Below are 13,868 nucleotides of genomic sequence, written 5' to 3' on the forward strand. Positions count from 1 at the left end.
AAGTAGATATTTTAAGTTTTGCAGAAAAAAGTTCAATTGACAAATTACACTTGCAATTTTGTAAATTTTTAAGAGCAATTCTCTGAATATTGTGACAACCGCAGAAGCAGAGGTGATTTTTCAATATAGTTCAGAAGACAATTTTACACATTTTGTCTGAACAAAATAGACATTTTTGCATTCACCTCCATTTAACCTGTGGTTATGAATGAAAAGTATCAAGGTTTCTAATAAAAAAATTATATAAAAATGTTTGGAAAATTGGGTTCTAGGATGGTTGCGATGGAAACAAAAATGTAACATTTTTGACTTTTTACCTCTAAAATGTAGCCATTTTATTAAAATAATCCACAAAAAGTAATTATTATTGAATGACTATGATGTAAAAACTATTGGCAATTAAGTTATCATAAATTTGTCCAAAGGTCAAAGGTCATTGATGACCTTGACCTTTGACCTTGTGTATATTAATTGAATTTTGAAATTTTGCGAGTGGAGGCATGTATTTCTGAATCAACAACAGTTTACCACTTAAAATGTTTATGAAAATGAAGGAAATGAAATATAATAGAAAGAGGCATACTATACATGGAGAAAATGATCAGGATGTTTTAAGCCACTTTTTATCAACATATGAAAAATAAAGAGTCAAGGTCATGTCAAAAGTGCTTAGCAATCACTCTTATTTGATAAAAAAAATGTACCTAGCAACCATACATGATTTCATTCAGGACTATATAAACTATTACATAGACAAAGGTCTAAAGTGTAAAACTGCCTAGCAACCATTTATATATATTAGGAAAATGCCTAGAAACCATCGATTTATATTGAAAAGGTGCATAGCAACCAATTAACTATTTAGAAAAACTGCACAGCAACAGTTTATTTTTGATTTCATTTGGACAAAAATCAGAAAAAAATAATATTAAGAACACATGTCCTATCCGGAAAAGTAAATTATATAGCAAATTTAATTTCATAAGACTGATTACACATATATACAAAAATTTAAAAGATGTCGTCTGATGAGACAACTCTCCAGAAGACAACCAAATGTTATTTAAAGACAAATTATTTATATCTACAAGAAGAAGAGAAAAGGAATATAACTGCTAAGAGATCAACCAGTTTATTTTGGTTGGAGTTGGCCTTTCAAGCAACAAAGTTATGCATAGACAATATATTCATTTTCACTCGTTATAACCTATAAGGCTTGATTATTTCATATTTTTCGTTGAATTTTTTTTTCATTGCGTACACACTGTTTTTGTATTTTAAGTAGTTTTAGATGTGCATCTAAATGTACAGAAATTTGTTTTTAGCATGTTTTGGGCAATATCATTTATCGTCAGATCAAGACACTATCACATTCATTTCGTTTAACTTCCATCATCCACATCACGAAAGATAAAATGCTCTTTCCCAACTAATATAACTACCCTGCATCTATCCATTGCTATTTTTGTATATCAGCAGTGGAAGATTAAACAAAAATTATTAAAAAAAAAAAATACTTTGTGTGTTAAGCAAAACTTAAAGCTATTTTAATAGAGTCTCAGGGCCAATTGAGATTTAGTAATCAAACAGACTAGGCCAATCATGACTTCTTTTGGCCCCAAAAATATAGAATTATTACATTTGCTTAAAAAATAAACTCTAACGCTATTTATAAGAAAGTAGAAAGAGTGTGTTAGATAAATATGAGTCGTCTTTGACAACACAGTGAAACACGCGTTAAGAAATTGAGTCATTAATTATGTCATGCTAAAATACTGAATATACTCATCATAAATACCAGGACTAAATTTTGTATATACGCCAGACGCGCGAAATGGTAGTATTTGTGCTAATTGTAAGACGGATTTTGTTTTAAATTGAAGTGGTAGCACTTACTTATACAAATGTTGAGACAAGACATGAATTCGACAACTTCAATTTTAGACTAAAAACATTCTAAAATTAAAAAGTAATATCAAATTTGATTTTTTTCCATATATAATGATGGAAAATCGTATGTTAGAAAATAAAATAAAATAAAGTAAACTTAGATAAATTAACTAATAAATAAATAAAATTAAATTATAACACCAAAAGAAGAAGAAGAAGAGAACCAATTTGATTTAAATACAGGTCGATATATAACTTGCTTTGGTTCATCGAAGTTATGAACATAGTAAAATCACAGATTTATATATCAATTAGATTGTTCTCGAATAAAGGAAGAAATTCGTCATCCTCACAATTGTTTCGACATTCATGTAATATATATGCAACTGGACGTACACTAATAATCCCCAAGGGATTTGAATATTTTCTAGGAAAACTATTGAGTATTAAAGTTTCAAATCAATTTTGGGATTTATTTTCTTTCTTGATATTCAATGACAGCAATTTAAAGAATAAACTGCTCGTCCGCTTTAGGGGTACATTCTTGCCAGTTGAACAGACTTATCATTACATTCAAAAATAGGGGAAAGAGGACATTAAATTCGTTGTCTTTTGTTTTTAAACATCGTTGGTCAAATAGCTAAAGTATTATACGTTGTGAGACGAAGACTATTTTAATAAGGACGTTCCCGATTATGAATAAATTTGGTTGACGTTTTTCACACTTGAAAAGAATATCTATTCGTAATTATTCGATTCCATTTCAAGAAGATCCTTAAATTTCCTGTCAATTTTTTTAAAATAGCTGAAGTATTAATGCGTTGTGAGATTTAAAATATTTTGATGAGAACATTAATTCCTAAGTAGTTAAATAAAGATCGCTTTGGATGGACTAAATTATATAATTGCACCGTACGACCATCCAATACAAGCAAAGTCCCTACCACAAATTCAGCTAATTGACAATGTAAAACAATTCAAACAAAAAAAATATAAAAAAACAGCCTCATTTATTTAAGAGAAAATGAACGAAAAACAAATAGGTAACACATTAACAAACGACAACCACTGAATTACAGACCACTGACTTGGAACAGGCACATACATAGATAATGTTGCGTGTTAAACATGTTAGTGGAATCCCAACCCTCCCATAACCTTGGACAGTGGTGTCATAGTACAACATATGAACGAACTATACAAATTAGTTGAAAAAGGCTTATCCATCAGATGGATAAAAGTTCAAATACTATAAATACAAGTGGATGTTTTCGTTTTTGCAATTTGAGAGTAAATGATGTATCAAACGTTCAAGAATACGCATGTAATATGTGTCACTGGATATAAAAAAAAATCATCCTCAACACCTACTTCCGTATGGGCCTGGAAATTTAACAGATGATACACTTTCTAAGATTTATATTTCCAACAACGACTCACTGCTCTACATGTGTTACTAACAGCCTAAGATAGCAATTCTTTTGTTAGGTCAATTCTCTTTCGTACAATACCAGAAAACATGGAAAATAAGTTCTTTAAATTTTAACTCTGGAATTAATACCTATTTTTCGTGCGAGAAACATTATTTCTGGCGATGAGCAGACATGGGCGGAAAACAATAAAAAGATAGGTTTAATATTTGTTCATTCATTTAACATGTATAATATGAATATCATTTAGTACACTTCGGTCTATACAAATGCATAATATACCATGATGGTTTGATTTCGTCAAAAGATATAAGAGATCTGACAAATAAATTATCACTTCGATATAGCAAGACACCCATTTATAACTTTGTACTTTTACATACCAAACTTTCGCAAAAAGATAAGTCATTTGATTAAATGAGAAGTTGTGTTTGTTTTCTTGGGAGACACGTACCCAAATGAAGTGGACTTAAGCAGCGCTATATAAGTCACGGTATGGCCTTTAACAGTGAACAATAGTTCAAATATTTTAGTTCAAATATTTATTGTCATATAAACTTTGAACAATAAGTTTGTGACAAATAATATAAACATACACAAAATACATTTAACAAACAAAACCATGAAAACAAAAAAAGCAAAAAAGCAAAACAATCTATCTATATGATATATAAATATATTTTATAAATAAATCAAGAGTCCCCTGTCCTCAGTTCTAATGCCTGTTTAAAATAGGACCCTAAGCTTTCTACTTCTTTTGAGGTTGATGGACAAAGAAGATATTTATTTTTTTTCATTTACTTGCCAGGACATAAAATCTGGCATATGTTTAATTACATTTCCTATAAAGTTATCTCTTAGTTTAGCAATTTTTTTGCAGTATAAAATAAAATGGGCTTCATCCTCCATTGTATTACAGGATGTGCATAGTCTTTTTTCTCTAGGTATTTTTAAATGTCTTCCTTTTTCTATCATTAAATTATGATCGCTAATTCTCATTTTTGTTATGTTACTTCTCTTTTCAAAAGATTTACAGTTTAAGTAGTTTTCCATTTCTAAATTTTGCTTTAAACTTTTATATAAATACAATTTACTTTTTTTATCTATTTTTTCTAATTTTTGTTCAAATATATTTGTGTAAAAATTTAAGAATTGATGTTTTAAGGTTTTTTATAACAACTTTGAGTAATTTTTTCTTTTGTTTCCCTCAAGAATGGATGTGTCCATGTTTATCTCTTTCAAAATATTTTCAACATATGTAAACCAGGTATAGCAACCTGAATTATCTAAACTTTTAGAAAGTAAAAAGGATTCGTATAATAATGGATTAATTTCAGAATTTAGTAATCTTGATAAGTAAAGTATACTTTGAGTTTTTATATGCATCTCTAGTGGGTATCTCCCTAGCTCTGTTCTCACAGCTATGTTTGATGAAAATTTTCTTGTTCTGAGGATATATTTACAGAAAGACAAATGTAATTTTTCTAAACTTGATTTATCAGTAAAATTAAGGGGGTCTATATTTGTTTTGGAAATATTTGCACGTTTTTCTGCTCTAAATTTTGTAACATAAGTATCCATATAAGTTATTTCTGAATTATAAGTGGCTATTGGTTTAACTATAGAATCAAAAAGACTGCAAGCTACTTTAACTGGCAGATTATTTAAGGAACCAGTATAAGTTTTAATGGTAAACATCACTTTCCTTGCTTTATTTACAAGCTCTTCAGAGCTATGCAATAAGTTTCCATTTGATTTCACAAGAATTCCAAGAAATGAATACTCAGAGACATTTGACAAATTTTCATTTTTATATTTTGATAAAGATGTTTCCACTTTTTTATCATTTTGCTGCAGAATCATTGTTTTAGTTTTATTAATATTTAAAGTTAATTGCCATTTTTCACAATACTTTTCTAAGTTGTTCAGACTATTTTGTAGGCCTTCTTTACTTTCAGATAATATTAAAAGGTCATCAGCAAATTGTAAAGATCCTACCTTAGTATCAATTAGTTCTAATGGACAGCTACTTTCATTTGAAAACTCTGCATCTAAATCATTAATAAATAAATTAAATAAAGTAGGACTCAATGAATCCCCTTGTTTAACCCCTTGTGTGATTTCAAAATATTCTGAATGCCACTCTTGATGATTGAAGGCAGATTTTGTTTCCTCATACTGTCCTTTAATAATATTAAATATTTTTTTCCCTGCTCCTGCCTTATACAGTTTATAAAGTAAAGCTTTTCTCCAGACAGAATCAAAAGCCTTTTTTAAATCTACAAAGCAGGCATATATTTTATTTTTATTTTTGTGTAAGTATTTGTTTATTAAAGACTTAAGCACAAATATACTATCAGTGGTCCTGTGATTTTTTTCTAAAGCCAAATTGAGTATTTTCCATCAGTTTAATCAATCTTTCATTTAATACAGCATTAAACAATTTTGGTAAGCAACTTATCAGAGATATTCCCCTGTAATTATTAGGATCAGTTTTTACTCCTGATTTATGCAATAAAATTAAGTATGAGTATTTCCATTTTGATGGGTAAATACCTGTATTCAAAATTAGGTTTAACAGTTTAACAATACTTTTGATAGATACATTATTACTAAATTTTACTATTTCATTTATAATGGTATCTGGCCCAGGCGCTTTTTCTTTTTTTAGCTTACTAATAACATTTTTTATTTCCGAGTATTTTATTGGAGCATCTGTTTCTCTATTAGATATTATGTTCTTTTCAATATTAACAAGTTGTTTTTCTATTTCCTCTTTCCATTTAATATTTACAAATGTGGGTTTTCCTTGGTCCTGAATATGCTTCGTAATTATTTCTGCATCTTTTAAAATTTCTGGCACTTCATTACCAGTATTTTTTTTGTTTTTCATTCCTTTAAGTATTTCCCAATAATCTTTAGGTTTCTTATCAAAACTATCTGTTAATGAGTTAAATATTTTCTCTCTGTGTTGTGCTTTTTTAAATTTTACCATTTTTTTAAAACTTTTTAACAATTCAAAATATTTCTGTTTAAGTTGATTATTTGGACATTTTTTAAGTTTATTTCCAATCCTGTTTATTTCTTTTTTTGTCTCATATACACAATTGTCTGACCATGCCTGTCTATATTTTTTTCTCTTACTTTTAATTCTTTTTGTAATTTTACAAGTAATATCAGAGATAAAAGCATATTGTATAATTCAACTAAATGTGAACATGAAAGAATTAAAGCAGACATATATATTTTATCTATACATATACAAAACATATTTTGAGCCTCAAATCTAGCATATGTCTATTTTACAACAATTTCGAGTCTGACTTGTCACTTTCACATTCTTTGAAGCCTTCATAAACACCATCTTGTGACGGAAATGCTTCCTTAATAATATTAACAACACAAGCTGGAATAGTCACTCTGTTTCTCTTGCCAAGTGGTTGCTCTTTTCTGACCCAACAAACAAACTGACGATAAGCCATTAGTCGGCTTAGGCTGTGAGTTAGTATGTCTGGAGCTCTCCCTCTATTGGACTTGTACCTCCAAAAACTTATATAGTTGGTTTCAAGAACAACCGGGTTCAGACAAACTGTTCTGAAATCGATATTGTCACTAGTGCATTCACCCAATTCAATATTGCCATCAAAGAGTGTAAATTCGTGACAACAAAGACATTCCGTCATTAACGGCATAACTATGCATTTAGTACACGAACACCAATCTGTGTTAAACTGGCGAGGGTTGCTAAGGATATCTTGATTTCGGGAACTTTCTGCAGCTTCCATTTCATGAAGCTCTTCTTCGGTATACTCTGGCTCTAGTGCGTACCCAAATTGACCATACTCGTCAAAATATGCCTCTCTTGACGGACTGGAACCACTGTTAGTACTATCATTATCCGAACAAGACATTTTCAGTGTGGTATCACAGCAACCTCACCATTATCAATTTCAGCAGTCTACATCACCTGGTATAAACATGTTCCCCCCTCCTCCGTCGTCATATTCATATTCAAGCCCGCCACCGTGGATGGCCGAACTTATAAAAAAGGTAGACGACCTAGGCACAAAAATGAACTCGGTAGATGATATAAAATCTTCTGTGAATAGCATTGACTCCAAATTGTCGCAAATGAAATCTGATGTCGACTGTCTCGTTCGGCGTGTGGGTGACATGGAGGGAAGTCAGCAATTTATTTCTCAGAGTTTTGAGAAAAATAAATCCGATGTTGAAAGTATTGCTACTGAAATGGTCGAGCTTAGATCCATAAACAAGGAAATTTCAGACCAACTTGAAACCCTTCGTTGTGAAAATTTAAGGGACAATTTACTGTTTTTTGGTGTTGAGGAGGGGGAAGGTGAAGAATGTGTTGATATTATTAAAAATATTTGTTCAACAAGTTTGTCTATTTCTGAACCAGTGGAAATTTATGCTGCTTATAGGATGGGAAAAAAAGGTGTTGGTAAAACAAATTCTGATAACACTCAAACTACCAAGTCACGACCGATTGTTGCTAAATTTATGATACGTCAACAGAGGGACAAAGTGCGAAAAAATTCTCCTAAGCTAAAGGATACAAACATTTCAATCTCAGAACATTTTCCAAAGTCTGTGCATGAAAAACGTAAAACTTTGATTCCAATGTATAAAAAAGCAAAACTTGAAGGAAAATCAGCATTTCTTACAAGGGATAAATTGTATATAGAAGGGAATTTAATTGTGAATACAGATGAACAAATAAACCAAACCATACGCATAAACAGTCATATAAAATCGAGTAGGTCTACAAAAAACACTCACAAGTCAGATAATTCGACAACAGGTGCTCAATCAGCTCCAGGATATTCAGGGACCAAGAAGAAGGCAACCAAGTCCAGAATTCCTTCCAAGATTAGTAGTCCGAAAGCTAGTTCTAGTTCTCAAAATGGGTCCCGGTTTGAAATATTAGCCGAAATGCATACTGAATCTGATTGGGAACATCGAGAAGTATTTCATCGTTGTCATTTTTGTATTGGAACATTAATGGGGGTCTACATGACAAACTGTCTGAGCCTAACTTTTTAAATTATATTTGTTCTTATGATGTAATTATTTTATCTGAGTGTTGGATTGATAATGCATATGATAATGTTATAGATGGTTATTCATGTAAAGCCGTTCCTTTATTAAAAAGTAAATATAAACAGGGAGGAGGTATTTTCCTCATGATTAAAAACTGTTTTACTAACTTTATTAAAGTTGTTAAAGTTCTCCATGATACAATTACATGGTTACAAGTATCAAAAGATGTGACAATTTGTGGTCAAGATTATTATGTTGGTTGTGTCTATTTACCACCAGTTAGCTCAAATTATTATAAAATGTATGAATGTGATATATTTTATGAACTGATTAATTGTGTTGAAAAATATTCAACTGAGTCTTCTAAGGTATTTTTATTAGGTGATATGAATGCTAGAACTGCAATAGGTAATGATTTTATTAAACATGATAGTTTGTATGGATCAATTTTTGACGATTTCAATCACATTTTTAACTATATGAGTGACAATAATCTACCTGTCCGAAGGAACCCTGATCAAGGTACTAATGAGTACGGAACAAAACTGTTAAATTTGTGTAGAAGTACTGGACTTCGAATTGTGAATGGTCGACACCAAGATGGAACGGCAAACGATTTTACTTTTTGTGGTTCGCGTGGTATGAGTGTCGTTGATTACCTGATAGTACCGTTTGACTATTTTCACATTGTTGAACAGTTTATAGCTAGTAACTTTACTTCGTTCAGTGATCATGCGCCTCTTCACATACGTCTACAATGCAAAACGCTGTCTTATACACATGAACAACAAAACCGTAATGTATCTTCAAGTACATTTGACAGTTTTCGGTGGAACGATGACTTAAAAGAACAGTGTTACGAATCCTTAATTTTGAATAGTGGGTTACTCAGCCAAATAGTTTTTTGTGATGCTAAAAAATCACAAGATGGTATTGACAATTATATTGAAACTTTTACTACTCAGTTAACGGATATTGTTGCTCCATTTTTATAGAATTTCCAGTAATAAATCAATTGACTCTCGAGCTCAACGTACTAGCCGAAAATGTGTATGTAAAACTACTGATAAGCCATGGTTCAATTGTGAGTGTAGAAGGCTTCGCCATGTTTATTTAAGTGCGTTAAATATGTTTAATAAGAACAAAATAGCAGAAAATCATCAGCGACTAATCTCTACGAAGAGACAATACAAAGTGTTCGAAAATAAGTTAAAACGGCAGTATAAACGTCAAGAAGGTGACATGCTGGATCATCTACGTAAAAGCGACCCTAAAAAGTTTTATAGAATGTTCAAAAAGAAGCGCGCTAATAATACAGAAGTCCCCCTTTCGTCATTTTTTGAACATTTTAAAGAGTTATCAAGTAACACTCCAATAGTCAATGACACACAGAGTATACAAGACACTACATACGAAGAACTTGACCGTGTTATCACGCAGGACGAAATTTTGAAATGTATTTCCAAATTGAAACGTGGGAAAAGTCATGGAATTGACGGGATTCTGAACGAAATGTTAATTGAATATAAGGATGTGCTGATTCCGTTCTTAGAGGAAATGTTCAACAGGGTATTGTCTTCTGGTTACTTTCCGACAACATGGACAGTTGCGATACTTGTTCCAGTTTTTAAAAAGGGCGATCCGTCTGATCCTGTAAACTATCGCGGCATAAGTTTGGTTAGTAATTTAGCCAAATTGCTCACGTCCATTATCAATATGAGATTATTACTTTGGTCCGATACCTATGACATTATAACTGATGCACAGTTTGGATTTCGACCGGGCAGCAGTACAGTTGATGCGATGTTTAGTTTATTAACTGTCATTCAAAAAACACTCTCCAGTAAGAATCGTTTGTATTGCTGTTTTGTAGACTACAAACAGGCGTTTGATACAATATGTAGACTGAATTTATGGTTGAAATTGTCAAAAGTTGGTATAACAGGGAAAATTTTATCAATACTAAAATCAATGTATTCAAATGTGAAATCATGTGTACGAATTGATGGTTTTTATTCAGAGCAGTTCACGAGTACAGTTGGCTTAATGCAAGGGGAAGTACTCTCTCCAATCCTTTTTTCATTGTACGTAAACGATTTTGAAATGGAATTTTTAAATAACAGTAATGTACCGTATGAAGTACAGGAATTGTCTCTAATTTTGCTTATGTACGCCGATGATATGATACTATTTTCTGATTCTGTAAAAGGTTTACAAGATATGTTAGACACACTTGTATTGTATACTCAAAAATGGGGTTTAACTGTGAACAATGCTAAAACAAAAATAATGGTATTTAGAAATGGTGGTAATGTGAAGGTTGAAGAAAAGTGGTATTTTGATGGTAGTGTTATTGACATTGTTGATGAATTTTGTTATTTAGGTATTCTGTTGAATTATAACGGAAAATTTTTAAAAACTCAAAAACAATTAGCTGAGCAAGGCAGGAAAGCTGTATTTGCCTTGAAATCAAAAGTGTCATCCTTATATTTGAATGTTTTCACATACCTTAATTTGTTTGATACATATATAAGTAGTATTTTATGCTATGGCAGTGAGATATGGGGCTTTCATAAAGCTCCTAATATTGAAAAAGTTCAGTTAGATTTTTTCAAAAATATTTTAGGTGTCAAACAATGTACAACAAATGTAATGGTGTATTATGAGCTTGGAAGATATCCTTTGATATATTCTAGATTGTATAATATTATAAGATACTGGTTTAAACTTTTATCAACGAATAATTGTATTCTTGAAAATTGTTACAAAGAGCAGGTACGGAATCAATGTAATAACAGAAATAGTTGGATTTATCAACTGAAGTATTTATTGTTTAATTTGGGTCTGAATGACCTCTGGTATAACCAAGATAATTTAGTTGTAAATGACACTCTTAAGTATTTTGTCAAAACTAGAATATTTGATCAAGCTAATCAACATTTGAATCAATTATTGGATGGCTCGCCAAAGTGTTTTTTTATATAAATACTGTATAAATAATGTTCGTTTACAATTTTACCTTACTAAACATGTGAATTTTAGAGTGTATCTAACGAGAATAAGATTGTCTTCACATAACTTATTTGTTGAAACAGGACGATAGCACGGTGTTAATAGATCTGAAAGAAAATGCACTCTCTGTACTTTAAATACAATAGAAGACGAGTTTCATTTCATTTTACAGTGTGATTGTTATAATGCAATTAGGAGACAGTATATTAAGCCATATTATTATAAGCGTCCATCGTCATTTAAGCTTTTACAGTTGTTGAGCACAGAAAATGTAAAAGACATATGTAACCTTTGTAAATTTCTTTTCCATGCATTTAAACGTAGAACAGACATGTTATAACCAATACTTAATATAGATTATTATTCTTCTCGGATGTATTCATTTATCAGTTATGTATGTTTTATGTATTTATTTATGATATATTGTACATGTATTTGCATATATATTATATTTGTACTGATGAGCATCATTTGCTCAAAGTAATAAAGAATTGAGAACAAAAAAATTGAATTGAGTTATGATTTTGTGATTAATTTTTGGACCATATATATGTTACAGTAAATAGGTAAAATTAGGAATTACATGTAATGACTAAAATTTAGGAATTACTTGTAATTCCCGATACACTTAGTAAATACAAGTAATTCCTAAAACGGCCCAGTAATTACCAGTAATTACTAATTTTAAATTGAATTTTTACACCTATTTACTAACTGTTAAAACAATGTTGTAATATGGTCAGCTGATCAAAAGTTATGGTAATACTAACTAGAAAATTAGCGAGTACTCTTAAAAAGGTGATCAGCCTAAAATGTATCTTTTTGTTGTAGGTGCACTAGCTACGAGAAATAAGAAAAAAACTAAATAGGATTATTTTTATTGTTAAATCATTAATAAAAATGATATAATAGTTAAATTATAATTCACTTTTAGCAGCCAATCTGGTTCTATTTTGTTAAATAAGCTGAGGAACATGGTTGATGAGTTGTGCACTTGCAAGTTAATAATTTGACCTCATTGAATACGTATTCATGTGACCTTCAATTCAACCCCTGCTGGAGATGGGTTACTGATGTATTTAGCTATTAAAATTTTAAGGGTTTTACGGAAACCAGTGCCTCGCCTACTTTTTCTGTTAGTTGCAGGCTCAACAAAAATGGGGGAAACAAATCCTCTAGATACTATCTTTTGACTAATACTATAAGAAGTTTCTGTCCAAATTTCGTAAAAATCCAGGAGGGGTTGTGAAATCTAATAAATGTTTTAAAAACCTTAGCTGCAGAGTGTATGTAATGTTAACTGAAAAAATAGTCCATTTATAAGCTATATACGAAAAGGATTTTTTTTTTACAAATATTACTTCTGAATCGATTATCTTAATATGATCATAAAAAAGCTTCTGTCCAAGTTTGGTAGAAATCCAGGGTATTTTGGAAAAGTTGTTAAAATTTTAAAAACTTTAACCACAGTGTGAATGTAATGTTACCTGGCATAAAAACTAAGTTCATAATTTCATACAAACTCGAAAAAAACTTGAAATTTATCTTATGATCATAAAAAGGCTTCTGTTCAAGTTTGGTAGAAATCAAGGATAATTTAGGTAAGTTATTAAAATTAAAAAAAACACAGAGTAAAAATTTGTGGACGCAGCTGATGAAGGAATGTAGGTTGGTTGGCTATGTCTCACTTTTGATTTCTCAATTTTGGATTGTCATTGCCTTGCATGCTGAAAAAGACTTTTAGGGGGTTTCAAAACTTATATAACAACCATTTTCCAGTTTCAATTTACAAACACTAAAGAGTATACACTTTCGATGTGTCTTATATTCCTTAATCCTTAAGTAAGCCCTAGAAATTCCTACACTTTTACCTTCTTATTTGGTATCTTGAATTATGTCTTTAATTTTAAAACAAAAATATCAAGTTAGTAAATAGCTGTAAAAATGACAAAAAAAAATCAGTGAATACCAGTAATCACTGAAACAACTAGTAAATACATGTAATTACTAAATTGGCTAGTAATTACAGGTATTTACTGAAATGTTTAGTAATTACGTGTAATTCCTGATTTCACCTATTTACTGTAACATACACTGTCCTATAGAAACAAGCACGGAGAAGAGAGTAACGTCCCCTTATGGAAAGTGTCTTGAAAATTCTGCTCCGTCAAAAATGAGGAAAAAGGCCAATTTACGATGTTTTTTCATTTGGATTTTTCGATAATGTGCGACTTTTCGACTTTCATCATACTGTGAGTTTTGAGATATAACTTTTTGCAAAAAGATAGACTTGATAACTATAGTATTCTCTTTGTTTACCGTCTAAATAGTAATCACATTACACAACCAAAATCTACTCACAAATTATGTAAGACTCGATAAATGTTATATACAAAGTAGTTACGCCAAAAGGTATGCGATTTAACCTTTGAACTTTATAACTGTAAATAAAGAGGCATCCAAGGGGAGAACAAA

At 30.7% G+C, this 13,868-nt stretch overlaps 1 protein-coding gene across 1 annotated transcript; it reads right to left on the reverse strand.

Annotated features, from left to right (window-relative positions):
- Positions 1 to 6,622: 6,622 nt before the first annotated feature.
- On the reverse strand, positions 6,623 to 7,231 carry LOC139505667 (uncharacterized). Its single transcript, XM_071295150.1, has one exon. It carries the CDS (start codon positions 7,229 to 7,231, stop codon positions 6,623 to 6,625), a length of 609 nt encoding a protein of 202 aa, XP_071151251.1.
- Between the last annotated feature and the right edge of the window lie 6,637 nt (positions 7,232 to 13,868).

This window comes from Mytilus edulis, unplaced genomic scaffold, assembly GCF_963676685.1.
Source record: "Mytilus edulis unplaced genomic scaffold, xbMytEdul2.2 SCAFFOLD_400, whole genome shotgun sequence".
In the NCBI taxonomy this organism is placed as follows: domain Eukaryota; kingdom Metazoa; phylum Mollusca; class Bivalvia; order Mytilida; family Mytilidae; genus Mytilus; species Mytilus edulis.

What these genes read in the sequence shown, in the direction of transcription:
- LOC139505667 (XM_071295150.1), bottom strand. Translation starts at nt 7,231, where the DNA reads ATGTCTTGTTCGGATAATGATAGTACTAACAGTGGTTCCAGTCCGTCA.